Source organism: Aedes albopictus, chromosome 2 (assembly GCF_035046485.1).
Source record: "Aedes albopictus strain Foshan chromosome 2, AalbF5, whole genome shotgun sequence".
Lineage (NCBI taxonomy): Eukaryota > Metazoa > Arthropoda > Insecta > Diptera > Culicidae > Aedes > Aedes albopictus.
Window position 1 is genome coordinate 502,817,772 of NC_085137.1, and position 16,290 is coordinate 502,834,061.

Consider the following 16,290-nt stretch of genomic DNA (forward strand, 5'->3'; position numbering starts at 1 on the left):
GCTGAGTGATGAGAAAGGAAGTTTAGCTGGACACCTAAGAAAGGTATGTAAAGACGCGATGAACAGGAACAGACTCACCAAATTATCCCTTTCGGGACGGAGCACCAAAAAGTGCATCTCCATACAAATGGTTCTTCTTTGGTTCTCCAGAACTGTTAGATTTCCCAAAAAACAACAAATATGTTTCGTCATTTGAAAGAACTACTCTTTATTCTTCGATGTCTAACTTTGTTTACCACAGGCAACGTAAACAAAAGTTTGTTTACACACATACAAGTATACACGGAGAAACTGAAAAACTCAAAATTAGATACTTTTAAACTCAATTTTGAGTTCTTTTTCGTCTCCCTTTTCATGCGCTCTTTCTAATGTTGTCAGAGAGTGAAGAGAGAAACAGCCCAACTTTTGCAGTTCAGTGCGTCAAGCCAAAACTGAGTTTCTAGCACAGTACTCAAATTTGAGTGAATACAACCTAGTCAAAATTTCGGTTGGGTGAACAAAACCTAAAATTAGGTATTCCTTTCACATGGAAGCAAGCGGGAACAACCCAACAAAAACATCGATTCCATCAACTCAAAAGTGGCTTGACGCACGCAACCCCGATGTTGAGTGGAAAGAACTCACTTTTGGGTAGTTTCGTCTCTCCGTGTAAGTAATGGCTGAATTATGGAAACAGTTTACCTCACTTAAAACAAAGTCTAAACAGATGAAAAAAATATGCAAACCTGTTACACCTCAACAGCCCAATTGTGCTGGTTCGTCACGAAAGGGTTATACGAATTCCAGTACTCTCGATCCGATATTGTTAACTTTCATTTGCGTGTCCCGGACATCCAGCAGCAACATCACCAAAAACAACAGACGAATCACGCGAAAACAAAGACAATCGCGAATTATCCGGATCTGGAAATCAACTAAAGCACTTCAGGAGTTTGTACGAGAGTTTTCCACAAACTCGTACGCGAATTTGGCCAAGAATTCCTCCCAAGATTTGTCCTGACATTTTTATGAATTTTTTTTATGAAAAAAAAAACTTTGAGATCATTTTTAGGAAGTTCTACAAAGGTTACTCGAGCTATTAATTTCGAGAGTTTCATCATTTTTTTTCAAAATGATTTTCCAAAAAATATTTCTAATGCCTCTTCCAGAATTGAAGTCTACGATTTCCCCTGGAGCCTTTGGATAGGACATCTCCAAAAATTGAACTACGGTTGGTTCATGGAATTGCTCAAAGGATAGCTTCAGGAATTTATTCACTTTTTTAAATATTTTTTTTCCGAAATTTTTTGAAGGCTACCGCAGACATTCCCAATCGATTTATTTAATTGTAAACTGAAAATTTTCTTCCAGACATTCTTCCTAGGGGTTAGAAATCTCATAGTTCACCTAATATTTTTCCAAGGCTTCCTCTAAAAATATCCACGAGAATTCTTCCAAGGATTTCTCCAGGAATTTTCCCAGAGTATTTCTTCAGAAAATTTTTCTAAAATTTACTTTATAATTTTTGACACCAATTTCACTAACAAATCCTCCATCAATCCATCAGAAACCGAACCATCAGTCCGAAGATTCCTCTAAAAATTTCTTCATTGGAAGTACATCCGAGCATTCCCCCTGAAATTCTTGCGAAAATTCATATCAAAGTTTCAACGAAGAGTTCTTGGATTCCTTCTTTAGAATCTCTTCCGGGGATTTATTATATAAATTTCTCTGAAGTTCATCTAAAAATTACTCCGAAAATTCCATAAGAATGGCGTGGCTTCTTGCAGACATTTTTTCTAGAAATATTTTTAAGAGTACCCTTGGAAACTGTTTGGTGATTCCTTCAAAATCGTCTCAAGAAATTCCATCGTGATGAATTTCAAAGACCCTCACAAGAAACCCCTGAGAAGTTTCTCCGAGGATTTCTACACAAATTGTTACAAAGAGTTCTTCCAAAGGTCTTCCAAGGATTTCACGCGAAATTTTTTCAGAGATTTTGTTAGAAATTCTTTCTGGGATTCCCCCAAAAATACCTTCAATTACTCCTCCGGAAATTCCCCCAATTCTTGTAGAAGCCGCTTCAACGATTTTTTCAGAAGATTTTTCCACCGAATTTAATAAAGAAATACCTTCAAGGGTTCATACAGAATTTTTGTGAGAATTCTCATGGAATTTCCAAGGGGGCGTCTTCAGAAAATTTTCGAATAGCACTCAGAAGATTGCTCTAAATTCTTTGATGTACTTTTTTTTTCAGGATTAGGTCACGCAAAAATTGACCATTTTAAACCCCTCCTCCTCCCTTGTCCATTTTAACACTTTTATATGGGACCTATATGGGATTATCACACTTCTCTGAATCCTCTCTCCAAGTTCCTCCACAAAACTAGACGTAATGTATGAACATTCTCCCTTCAGAAATAACTCCAGTAATTCCGTTTTGTTAAGTAATCCAAGGTTTCTTTTAGGAATTCCTCCATCGGTTCCTTCAAAATTTCTTTCAGGGCATCTTTAAAATTTGTCTCCAGGAATTTCACAAGAAGTTCTTTCATGATTTTGTTTAGTGATTCTAGATATCACTTCAGAGTGATTCTAGTAGATATTACTTCAGAGGTTTCAGAGATTTCTTCATGAGCTCCTCATTCCTCTATATATGTTTTTCCCCAGAATTTCTTTCAAGGATACCTTTTACTAAGATCCTTTAAGACAATCAGACATTTCTTCAGGAATAATTCCCAGAAACTTTTACATCCTTTGGAAATTTCTCATTAGATTTAACTAGGAATACTTACAGAAGTTTAAGGGTTTCTCAACACATCTTTTCAGGAATTCCTTTTAAAATACGTTCACAAAGCCCCCCAGAAAACTCTTTCTGAAAATCTTCCATTAATTTTGATAAGAGATTTCTCTTGATATTTTTTCTAAATAAATATTCGTTAACTAATCTTTATAGGCATTCCAATAAGAGTTTCTGGAGGGAGAGTTTCCAGAAATTTCTTAAGCAACTCCTTCTAGAATTCCTTCAGGAAATTTCCTGAAATTCTTTCACAAAATTTTATCTTCAGGACTTAGATAGACAATGCATTTATTCTAAAATTGCTCCAAGGGTTCTTTCATAAATTCCTCCACGGATTCCATCTAAAGCTTTCTCAGGAATTCATTCAGAAACATCGCCAAATAACCCTTCAATAGTTTACGTATTTCTTCATGAATATCAACGAGGGATTACCTCAGTAATTATTTTATGGATTTTTTTAGCGATATCTTCGGAAATTTTTCCGAGTTTTCCAGAAATCCATTCGGAAAAAACGCATGGTTTCTTCAGAAATATCTCCTTGAATTCCTTCGTAGATTTCTCTAGGAATTCTTTCAGGTATACCTTTACAGATTATTGCAGAAGTTCTTTATGAAATTACATAAGAAATATTGTAGTAATTCTTCAAGGGTTCTATTCAGGGGTTTTTGATTTTTTTTTCGAAGAGATTCCCGAAAAATTCTGAAGCAATTTTAGAAGTAATCGTGACAGTTCCTGAAGGAATCCCTGGGAAATACATGAGCCCTGAAGCATAATAGAAATTGTACTAATAATATCAGTCTTGTTGCTTGTTACTTGTAATTTCCTTAATAATCCACAAGTTTAATATTACAAATAGACTTAACTTATATTATAAGTAGCAATTACAAGAGGGGAACATGCACGATATAAACAATCAACAATCAAATTTTAGATATTTAGTGAACTCTCGAAAGAAACTTTGACAGGTAAATGTACTAAAACTTGTATTTTCATAATCGTTAATGTTATGTACAAGTGCTAATAATATTAGTTGAAAATCAAGTCTTTATGCAACTCAAATTATTAGCACTTGCAATATTGGTACTAGTAGTTATTACTTGTAGTATTATTAGTCCGATTATGCTACTCGGCCCTGGAGGAACTCCTTGAGATGGCTTTGGAGGAATTCCTAGAAGAATTTTATGAGATTTTTTTTGGAGAAATTTAAGGAAAAACCGTAGCGAATTTTTTAGGAAAAGGACATCCTTGAGGAACACTCATAAAAAATTAGGAATTTACACGTGACGTAAACAATCAACGTACGTAAACATTTCATCACTGAATGGCAAATTTGACTCAATTTTAAATCCATCATGTAAGTTCGAGTTGGTTGCACAAGATGTCAACAAACCTATCTGACCAGATATGTAGAAACAGTTTTACATTTATCGTTTGTCTCACAACTCGGTGATACAGCCGAGAGGTAAGGTACGTGCTTCTAAATCAGCGGACCAGAGTTCGAATCCAGTTCATTATTTTACTTACATATGTTTTATCTCTCGCTTCGGCTCTAGCGATTGCTAGCTCGACTTTATTTGTGATAGAAGACGTAAATTTGTGTCAAACGGGCCGCTCCTTTTATGTGCATCCAAGAGAACTTAAATTTACATGATTTTTTCTAAGAGTGAATATCTTAAGTGATCTTCGGAGAAATTTTTGAAGGAAAGTGTCTGCGTGAATTCATGCAGAAATTGCTGACAATGGTACTGGAAAAATTCTTTCATAGATCTCTTAGCGAATTTCAGAAGAGATTCCTGGAGGATGATCTGAAACAATTCCTGGAAAAACTCCTGAAGATGCTTCTTTAAAATTCTTGAAAGAATTTCGTGCAAAATGTGTGAAAGGTATGAGTGAATAAAAATCCCTTAAGCAATTTCCCTAGGAAAATAGGAGAATCTCTGACGCAATGTCTGGAAAACTAAAGAATGCTCTACAGCAATTCCAAGATTTTATTTATAAATTCCTGGATAAACACCCGTTTCCCGGGTTCCCGGAAAAAAAAACTTCTGAAAGAATACCTGATGAAAGGTTTCAATAAATCCCAAAAGAAGTTTATAAAGTAATCCCCGAAGGAATATCTGAATGTCTTCTAGGAAACCCCCTGGGGCCCTGGGGGAACATCTAGAAGAATTTCTTTAGTAATTTCTAAAGAAACACCTGAGGGAAACGCTGAAGAAATTTCTTAAGTGAACCCTAATATACAGAGAAATCCAAGAGGAAACATCTGGTAGAACTTCAACAAAAACTTCAGAAATGATTCCTAAAAAACCTGATTTCTGAAGAAATCGATGAACACTCGGAAAAATTTCTGAAAAAAAATCTAGCAAGAATCTTTTGAGGAATTAATGAAAAAAATCTTGGGAGGAATCTTTGATGAAACTTCTGAAGGAATCGCTAGAGGAACTTTTCTTCAAGCTGTTAAGACATTTCTGCAGAAGCTGAATTGTTTTTTTTTTTGAATATTTAGCTGGAAGAATATCTAAAAAAAACAACGCTTAGTGAAAATTCTTGAAAATTTTCTAGATGAATTTCTGGAAAAAAAAATTCTGAAAAAAATCTGAAAGAGATTTTTAAGGAATTTCTGGAGGCACCTTTGGAGGAATTCTTGCTGAAAAAACTGCTTTAAATTAAAACCGGTGGTGAAATCTGCTTTGATTTTTCTACGATATCCTCTTGGATTTTGCTCTATTTTCATAAAGTTAAATTTAATTGGAATGTAATAAAAAAGTTTAAGGAAATACGTCTTAGAATCCCAGTATAACATTGCACCCAGGGGGACGACACAAGTTTTCACAACCCAAAAATTCGGAACATCCTATAATCCTATATCCTATCGGCATATCTATTGAAAAATAATAAAACTTTTGCGGGTTTATTTGTTTTTTTTTGGCTTTTTAGTGTACCCTTCAAGGGAGACAGGGCAGTTTTGAAACTAGGTAGGGTAGATTTGCGTTTCACATTCAGTGGCAGGTCATTCCAGAAGAAAATGCCAACTATCAGTATACTTTTCCCTGAGTCTAAAAGTTGAGGAAAAAATACAATACCATTTCATGAGTAGATAACTGTTACTGAAGAAGATTACAAGTGGTAGTCGAAATACGCCCATCTGTCAAAGGATAAGCAAAATAGGGCGGAATCAAAAGGCACAAAACTGACTATACTCATTCGAAGAGGGTATTCTTCTTAGAGGGTTCGAAAAGTCGGTACAAGACCATTCATGAAACTAGATGCATTAAGAACAGTATAAACCCCAGTTGTGGGTGGTTGACCAGCTACACTAGTACAACTACCATTACAATCATCTATGACGGACACTTCCAAACAAAATAAAAGTTTGTTTTGATCTCTCTTCTTTCGATGGCGAGCGCATCTGCGCACAAGGCAGGCAGGGACCAATCGCTTGAGATGACGTGAGATGGCATGAGAAATCGCCACCTTCAGGGGAGTAGCACGAACTAATAATGAAATATCCGTTTTATAATATTTATTTTATTCAAATCATTGAGGATCGCATTATACTACTGCTGAATGCTTAACAAAAACGGGAATGAAAATATTTACTGATTGAAATCGTGCTTCTATACCTTTTTCTTATCGAAAAATTCAAGAATAATCATGCATTTTTGGGATTTTATGCATGAAAGAAGTGCGGTAAATTTCGCAACACTGGCGGGAAATGTCATTAACTGCAATATTTTTTGTTTACGTTTCAGGACACAACAAACAGTTTAGTTGTGATTATAAGGTGATAACGCACGGTCGTCCAGTTGAGCATTCCACGCTGTTTCAAAATACAAACGATTAATTAAACTGTTTGTTCAGTTCATTTCAGTGACACAGAGTAGGTAGGTACATGTTCTTGAGCAATGTCACTCATTCAGTATTCGTCCGCATGTCGGCTGTGCTTGGGAAGCAATACCACCTTCTACGAGATATTCAGCAACAGAGCCATTGAGGAGAAGATTCGCAACGTCTTCAAGTTTACAGTAAGCTGATATTCGCAGAAATCTTTGAGATCAAATTGATGCAAATCTCTTCCTTCCAGGTGAAGAACAACTACCGACTGTCGCACCTGATTTGTTTGACCTGCCACGAAAGCTTGATCCGGTTTGATGAATTCGTGAATCGCGTCGGTTACAATCAGCAGTTTTTGGAACGCATTCAGTTCGATGGCCTCCATGCAACAGTTCCGCTGAATACGGTGGAAGCAGGCCATGGTACGGTTCACATTGCACTGAAACTACCGGAGGAACCACCGCAGCAGCCTGGCTCGGAGTGCGGTGAAATCGTCGAAGCAGGCGCTGCCCGTTCTTCGGATGTTCGGAAACCGAAAAAGAAGAAAACGCCCAAGAACAAGGGGGATGAATTGATCAGGTGAGTTGTTGAAATACTAACAGAGGGTTTCTTACAGCTTTGGTAGTTAAGCAGACCGCTGAGTAGGCGATGTGTTAAGAAAGATCATTATTAGTACATATAACTGTCGAGGAGAGAAACACCATCAATCTGGCCGGTGCAGGTGAAAAGAAAAAGCTCGTCTTAAACGGGAGCTGCCGTAGCGACAGATACGATCTGACGGGTCCAGCGGAAATTTACCAAAAAAAGGAGCTTGCCTTAGAAGGGAGCTAGGCTAGGAGCTAGGTGCTGAAGCGATGGATTCGATCCATTGGGTCCAGGGAAAGAATGCTTACCTAAGGCTAGAATTCTAGAAAGAATGCTTACCTAACCGATGGGGCAACTTCGAACTGTCGGGTCCGGTAGTTGTAGAAAGCTCGCCTTTTGAAGGGAGCTGCTAAAGCGACAGATTACAGCATAATATCTTCAGTGAAATTATTCATAAGATGGTGGAAAATTTATTTCTGGAATGGATCACTATTTAAGTGACCAAAACGATGCTGTAAAGATTACATATGACCGCGATTTCCGAGCGCAATTTCAATTGTGGATTAGATTACTTTAACTGATATCTTGATCATGAATAAAAATGTGAAGATGGTGTCTTTGGTGATGTTGTTGCGATTCATCCATTGATTTCCACCAAGATTCGTCTCGAAATTCCACATGATAATATTCTAGAAATTCCTCCGAAGACTTGTGTCATATTTTTTTTCAGAAGAATAGGCATTTTTCTCGGGATTTCATCCGGGATTCCCCCTTGAATTTTCTGGTTCATCCCCGAAGACTGCTTCGGACATGCTTACAATTGATTAAGAAATACATACTTACAATGATATCTTCAGGAAGTTCTTCCGGTTTTTTTTATCGCTTCAAGCATTCCTTCAGGAATACCGACACGGATTCCTTAATAAAATCCTTGAAGGACTATGTCATGAAGTCTTTCAAGGAAGTCATCCAATGAACCTTAACAAAGTTTTCCAAGGATTTTTGCAAGAGCTTCTCATGGAAAACATATTCGATGAATTTCTGAGATCATGCTTGGAGCCATTCCTGAATGAATCTTTGGGCGATTTTCGAAAGGTATTTTGGTGGAATTCCCGATGGAATCCTTGTAGAAATTCGTGCTGGAATTTTTGGAGGAGTTGGAGGAGTTTCTAAAGGAATGCTTGGAGAATTTTCTAGATAAATTCTAAGCTGCATTCGGAAAGATTTCGGTTGATTTTGGAATGTATTGTACAAAAAAAAACTTCATTTAATTTAGCATTACATGTGAACAGAACCCAGGATCGTTTTAGTAAACAAACATGTTTTAGTTTCGGTAGATTCATCTAGGCTTTTTCACACGTTAGGCTAGGATGCTAGAAGTACTACGAGGAATTACGTGAAGGATTCTTGAAGAAAATATGAAAACAAAAGGATTTTTAGAAGAATTGAATGCTAGGAATGCTAGGATTATTTCTCAAAGAAATCAATCTCAAATTCTTGGGTGCAAATCAAAAAAAAATGCTTAAAAGAATTCCTATGCAGATATATAGATTGCCTCGGTGAAAAATTCTGCAGGAGGCCTTGGGGGCATTTCTGTAGGACTTCCCGAGCAAATTTGTACAGGAATCCTTACAGGATGAATATGTTCATCTCTGTAGGTTTATCTGAGGGAAAACTTTCAGAAATTTTTGGAGGAATCAGTGTAACGGAGCTTGAAAAAAATCTTGAAGAAAAAGAATAAATTCTTACTGGAATTTCTCGAAGTGTTATTGAACGAGTTATGACAGAGGACTTGAAAAAAAAACCGCCAAAAAATCTTCGGACTATTTCCTACAGCAATAATTGTGGAATTTCTGTAGAAACCCCTGCAGGTATAGCTAAAGAAATACTTGAACAGTTTCCTAAAAGGACTTTTAGAAAACCCGTTTGAGGCATTGCAATAAGAATGTTCGAAGAAATTTCTAGAAACAATCTGGAAAGAATTCCTGAAAGACGTCTCTTGGGAATATCTGAAGGGATCATGCGAGGAAGGCCCAAAAGAATCATTTGTGAAAATCTTTAAGAAACTCTTCATGGAATTCTTGAGAATATTACTGAAGAATATCCTTCAAAGAAACTTTTGAAAAAAATCTTGGAGAAAATTTGTAGATAAGTCCTTCAAGTAGAAGTATTCAAGTATTCTTAGATGAATCGTAAAAGATAAAAAAATAAAATTCCTCTCTTTGAAATTTTTTTTAGAAGTTTTGTGAAGGAAATCTGGACAAAATTGGTGGAATTTCAGTTTCATTGAAGGAAAATCTGTGAGAATACTTAATAGCATTCTTACATTTTCTTTTTAATTTTAATTTCAGAAGTATTCATTGGAGGAATTTCTGAATCCTTGATAGGCTTATTTCAGAGGGATATCTAAAGCATTTCTAGCAAAAAACAATCAAAGCATTCTCTGGAGGAATTCCTTGGAGGACTTTTTGTGGGAAACTTCGAAAAAATATTGCATTAGTAATCATAGAAAAACATGAAGAAATCGTTGCATGACAGAATTCTCGAAGGACTTGTACAAAATTATTTTTAAAATATCTAGGGAAATTATGTATGAAATTTCTAATGAAATGCTTGGAGAATTGCTTTTAAGAAGTGACATCGCAAGAAGATTTATGCTCATCGGAACAGTAATGTTCCGATTGTATCACGCCCTCTTCGCGTCAATCCTTCATTATTTATTCATTTGCTGTTACATGAGAGCAAGTGTTTCCCCTCTTCTTCATGATGAATGTTGAAGGCGTGTTCTGCAACGTTAAACATAGGCTGAGTGTACCAGTTATCGCCATAGTGTTTCCCTATTTGGTCATAGTAGTTATTTAAGATAATTTAAAATTTTGCATCATTTCAAGAGTTTTAACAGCAAGATATATTTCAATCCTTGCTACTAAAACTTTCATAATAGGTCAAAGTTTGAAAACTTTCTAAATTTCGACTATGGCCAAATAGAGAACCACTATGGCGATAACTGGTACACTTACCCTACATATTTAATAAGCGTACAGATTTTGTAGAATATATAAAAGCATTTTTTGAAAGAGGCGTGATAAAATCGGAACAACACTGTAGTAATAAATTTTTGGAGGAATTTCTACAGGCATCTTTGAAGGAATTCCTTCAAAAATTTGAAAAAAAGGTTTGGTAGAACTCCTAAAATGATCTTTGGAAAAATCTCAAAAGTAATTCTGGGAAGAATCCTTGGAGAAATTTAAAAAAAAAAGATCCTTGAAGAAATTCTAAAATAATCTTTGGAATCTTTGGATAATTTTCAAGAGATTTTTTGGAAGACATGCTTAAGAAATCCCTAAAAAAAACCAGAAATTCTTGAAGCGATGCCTGAAGAATTCCCGATGGATTTCCTCTATAAAATCTTAGCCCTAATCATTTAGAGGATGCTTCTAGACATTCTAACAGAATTCCTGAAGAAAGTGGCAAAACAATGGTATCCTCAAAGGAATCCTAGGAGAAAATTATTTGATTTTTTTTTTAAGATATGAGCTTTTTTTTATTATCGTTCAAATTGGGCCGAAGGGTCTCAGATTTTCATCAAAATTTTTCCACATGCTGGACTTATGAATATGTGAACAAACAAAAATTAGAAAAATTCAGGGTCGCTATTTTCCCGGAAAACTCAAGCAGAAATTCTTTGTTTCTCCTGACACTACTTACTTTGAAAAATCATAACTCAAGAACGAAGCATCGTAGAAACAAAGTTTTTTTTAGAAAATGAAAGCACATTTTCCCAGAAATAAAAAAAAAAATATGAACTGGTAAAAGTTTCCCGCAAAATTTTCCACAGTTGAGAAAATTTGTAAAGAAAAACAACGCCCGAACCCGTGAAAAAATTTCAAATAATTTTTTTTGAGAAGGTTATTTCATAAGCTTTAATCGCTGAAATTTTTGGAATGCACTTTTTTTTCTTTCTTGAGTTATGGTCAATTTTGTGAAAAATAACCATGTACGCATATACGATATGGTCATTTTTCACATAATTGGCCATAACTCAAGAACGAAAAACAAGTGCATTCGAAAAATTTCTTCAAAAAGCTTATAAAACTACCTTTTTAAAAATATTTTTTTGAAAATTTTCCGCGAGTTCGGGCATAGTTTTTCCGGCTTTTCTTTATGAATTTCCTCAACGGTGGAAAATTTTGTGGAAAACTTTTTCCTTTTCATATTTTTTTTTTTGGATTTCGGAGAAAATTAGCTTTCATTTTCTAAAAAAAAACTTTGTTTCTAAGATACTTCGTTCTTGATGAAACATTTGGACATTTTTCAACAAAATTGGCCATAACTCAAAAACGAATAAAAGTGCATTCCAAACATTTCAGCGATTAAAGCTTATGGGTGATTCGGAGAAATTTGTGGAGGAATCATTAATAAATTCTGGCGAAATTATTGACTAAGATGCTTGATGGAAAAGTTTAAAAACTATTTTTCAAAAGGTTTCTCGAAATAATTTTGAAGAAGTCTTATCAAAAATCTCAATATAAATTATAAGAAGAGTTTCTAGAGGAATGTTAGCAAAACTTTCTGAATGAATCCTCGAAGAAACTCTTAGAGCAAATGGGTATTAAAGAAATCTTTGAAAGAATTTCAGAAGGATTTTTAGAAACAATTTCTATAGATTTTCTTAGTGGAACTTCTGTAGAAATCCTAGTATAAATTCTTGAATTATTATGCAATGAATACTTTGGAAATTTCCTGGAAGAATTCTAGCATGCATTTATTAGTAAAACCTTAGAGAAAGTCCTTGAAGACATTTTTTCTAAAAAATCGTTGCAGTAATTCTTGAAGGAATCCTTGGTGGCATTTCTAAAGAAGTCCTTGGAAAAAATCTTAATAAATTTTGAAAAGAATACCAAGATGAGTGATGAATGCTGAAGGAAATGTCAAGATAAATCCTTGGAAAAATACCTGAAAGAGCTATGTGAGGGAATAATTGAAAAAAAATATTTGGAGAAATGCTTGACTTTTGTAAAAATCATTAATAGAATGTTTGGAGGATCTACTGAATGAAACCACGGAGAAATGTTTGAAGAAATTAGAAGGACTACTCTTCCTTTGGCGGAATTCTGACGTAATTTATTGGAAGTATATCTGGTTTCGAAGGAATCATTAGAGATTTTTTGTAGTAATTCTTTCTGGAATTTCCTAAAAATTCTTTGACTGATCTTCTAGATGTATCCTCATAGATATTATTTATATAATTCTTGGTAGACTTCTTGAACAAATAATTCGAGAAATACTTGATGAAGCCTTTGCAACGGCCAAAATGTTTGGGATAGGCAAAAAAGTTCAACAAGCTCTAGCTTTTCTGGGAATAGATCAAAATTTATGGAATTTTGACTGTTTGTCAACCTATTATATGTGCATCATTGATACAAGTTTGGGCTAGATTGGTTGATTTTTGTGAAGCTAGAACCGTTTTCGTAAAACACTATTTAAGGCAACTAATTTTTGAACTGTCAATCCTCTGAAACTAATGAATCGAATTTAATGAAATTTTAAGCAATCATCCAGGTAACAAGTAGGCATGTAAACAAGCTGTATTTCAGCATTATATCTACAATCTATCTGCTTACTGCTCTAACAATGCCTCTTTTTCAATAAAAGAGTGATGAAAGAAGAAAAGAGAGAAAATGTAGCGGGAGAAGAGTGTGAAATTGTGATCATATATTTGCTCCCTTTTTAGAGAGCCAAAAAAGCATTCAATCAGCCATATATTAGGCCAAAACCTGCATTTAAGCAGCACATCAGGCGCATTTACGGTTGATTTTCATTGGTGACTTGTTGTAAGACAAATTTTAAACAGTACTACAACCAACTTTTCTAATGAACGTTTTCCTTACTTCTCCCATTTAGGCAAAACATGACCCTGTACTGCGACATTTGTGGCGAACGGTCGCAATGTTTCGAAGATTACTCGGCGCTGCAGAAACACTTCAAGGACAAGCATGAAACTCGCGGCTACGTCATGTGCTGCGAGAAGAAGTTCATCCGTAAGGACCGGCTACTGGACCACATTCGGCTCCATCTGGATCCGGACGCGTTCAAGTGCGCCGAATGTGATCACCGTAGCAAGAGCGCAGTGCTGCTGGATATCCACCGGCGGCAGCACAATGCCAACGGCCATCGGTACGTTTGCCACGTGTGCGACAAAACGTTCGTGACCAAGGGGCAGCTGTACAACCACATGCCGAAGCACGGTATCAAACGGTACGCCTGTGATGTGTGCGGGAAAGGGTAAGTCTTGAAAAGTCAATCTAACAAGAATTCTAATTTACTGAGTATATGTAAAAATCCCAGGTTTGGCCACAAATTCAGTATGACGAAGCATCGCATAATGCACGACGTACCGGACAAATTTATCTGTGATATTTGCGCCAAGCCGCTGGCCACGGAAGACAGCTTGAAGGCGCACATCCGCGCTCACAGTGACAAATCGTACAACAAAGTGCAGTGTAACTTCTGCGCCAAGTGGTTCAAAAATGAGGAAACCCTGCGATCGCACCAAAACGCACGGCACAAGGACCAGCGGGAACATCGATGCGAACAGTGCGACAAGCTTTATCCCACCGGAAGTGCCCTGCTGGAGCACGTCCGGATGGTGCACCGAAAGGAACCAAACTTTGGCTGTGAGCATTGCGATAAGAAGTTCTACAAACGGGCGATGTTGAAGGTAGGTTGAGCAACATTCCCTGAATGCCCGACATCCGCATGAACCTGCGCAGGCGCAGCGGTTCATGCGATCCATCGTGAGCATACGAATTGTGTCATCACTGTCTCCCGTTTCCTCACATTATCGACCAGCATTTTGACGTACCAGACGTCATTCTCGCTTCAAAATAGAAGATTACCAAAACACATACACACAGATTCAGAAGATGTCTGCTGTTTCCAAGCAGTTATCTCATTGGTTCCTTGTGCAAGTGTAGCTGATCTGACGATGCTGACGTAGCAACTACGGACGGCCAATCAAGCTCAAGCTCAAGAGTTAACTCACCCCTATTGTTTTCCTCTTCTCGCAGGAACACGTCAAAAGATCGCACAGTGGGCCCACTCCGAAGGCTCTATTCCAGTGTGAGTTTTGCGACAAGGAGTACCTGCACAGCAACAACTATTTCTTCCACCGGAAGAAGGCTCACCCGGCGGAGTATGCCCAGCTGCGGCACGATCGAGAGCAGCAGCGGGATGGATTGGTGCAGGTCCAGGATGGGGCGGGAAGTACGCCGACGACATCCGGTCAATAGACAATCGTTATTTTTTATTCTTTTACTAAACTTGAGTTCGTAAAAATTTACGTGAAATGGGTAGTTTGTTTTTGACAGGTAAAACTACCGTCAAGAACACTGAATCATGTTTAAGTTTCCAATCGTTATAAAAAACTGAATTTCAATAAAACATGATACTTTTATTAAGACAACTATTTTTTGAACTGTCATATTCCGAAACCAGTGAATCGAATCGGACGAAACTTTTAACGCTTATCAACAATATAATAATGTTTCATAAGTCTTAAAAAAATACATAGGTGCTTTTTGAACATTGGTAAAAGTTCTGATGGATTTTCACTTTTTTTACATAAATGTTATTTTTAGTTTTGATATTGAAAGATTTTATACTTTTGTTCTCATGATATCTTAAATAAGATATATTTGAGCCTATTTGGATAAAATGAACAACACTTTTACTATTTTTCGTGTGGTGTTGTAAATTTGACTTATTTTCCTCTATTTAATATATTAGGGAAAACATCAAACCGGTATAACTTTATTCGTTGTGAGAAAATATTAGGGTGGGGCGGGACAAGATGGGTCACCTAAGGATGGATCACCATAACTTTGTAAATACAAATCGTATTGGTTTGTATTCGTCCGCTACTCTTTAATACACTAGTTAGCTATGCTAAAAGTCGATAAAAAGTTCATCCAATAAATACAAAATATGATGTTAAACAAGCAGTTTGAAAAAGTGATCGATTTTGCGTCGTGAAAAAAGTGCGGGGCAAGATGGGTCACCTTTTAAATAATTCACATTTTTCTCAACGAAAAACGTCAAAATATAAGATTTGTTCCGCATTCACATATGCTCCATGTCCATACTGAGTAAACAAGAGCTACTAGTAAACATTTTATAAATCTATTTGGAATATAAAAAAAACTTTACGATTTGAGTGGTCCTAAGGCGACTTGAAAATCAATGTTTTCACTAAAAAATTATCATAATTTTATGTTATAATTTTGAGCGTTCATTCCGCTTGATTGAAGTCATTTATGAGATAGTCTTGTAATAAAAAATAAATAACTTTTGAATGCTCCAAAAATACGTTCAAAATTGAAGGTGACCCATCTTGCCCCGCGGCCGTTTATATGGAGATTATATGGAATGTATCGCATAAGAAAAATGGCTAAAAACCATTTTATTTTTTATTTCCAATGAGAGTGAATAATGTTTCAATCAATGCCCCAAACTTTTGTATATTCACGCTGGTCATCTAACAAAATTATTAACATAATCAAAACATGAGTAATGCGCCCGAAAATGGCACTGACCCATCTTGCCCCGCGACCCATCTTGCCCCGCCCCACCCTATATTTTATAACATGTTATTAAATGCTCAAAACAAGTTGACAAACAGCCAAAATTTGAGATTTTTTATGCACTTCATGAAAAGTTAGAGCTTGTTAAACCTTTTTGTGAGAGAAAAAAAGTTGCCTATCCCAAATATTTTGGCCACGTTCATAACTCTGTTTAGTATAAGTCCCTTTCATTCAATAATGAAGTAAGAGTTATCGGGCCAGGCGCTCTCAGAGAACCAAACAACTCACGAGTATTTATGAACAGCTAGTTGAAATTCTTTGTGAAGAAAGTAGATGCAATGATTATATGATTTGATTAAGGATGAGTCGAAAGTTGGGCGACGTAGGGTGGGACGGGGCAAGAAGGGTCACCTAAGGATGGATCACCATAACTTTGTAAATAAAAATCGTATTGGTTTGTATTCGTCCGCTACTCTTCGATACACTAGTTAGCTATGCTAAAAGTCGATAAAA

At 36.2% G+C, this 16,290-nt stretch overlaps 2 protein-coding genes across 13 annotated transcripts in view; one reads left to right on the forward strand and one right to left on the reverse strand.

The window, feature by feature from the left end:
• Nucleotides 1-16,290, reverse strand: part of LOC109409788 (glycogenin-1) — a 132,456-nt gene that overhangs the window by 30,182 nt on the left and 85,984 nt on the right. The window lies entirely within an intron of this gene.
• Nucleotides 6,564-14,497, forward strand: LOC109407735 (zinc finger protein 883-like). Its single transcript, XM_062854461.1, has 6 exons — nt 6,564-6,581; nt 6,638-6,801; nt 6,861-7,189; nt 13,100-13,480; nt 13,544-13,916; nt 14,266-14,497. Exons 2-6 carry the CDS (start codon nt 6,682-6,684, stop codon nt 14,485-14,487), a joined length of 1,425 nt encoding a protein of 474 aa, XP_062710445.1. The 5' UTR covers nt 6,564-6,581; nt 6,638-6,681; the 3' UTR covers nt 14,488-14,497.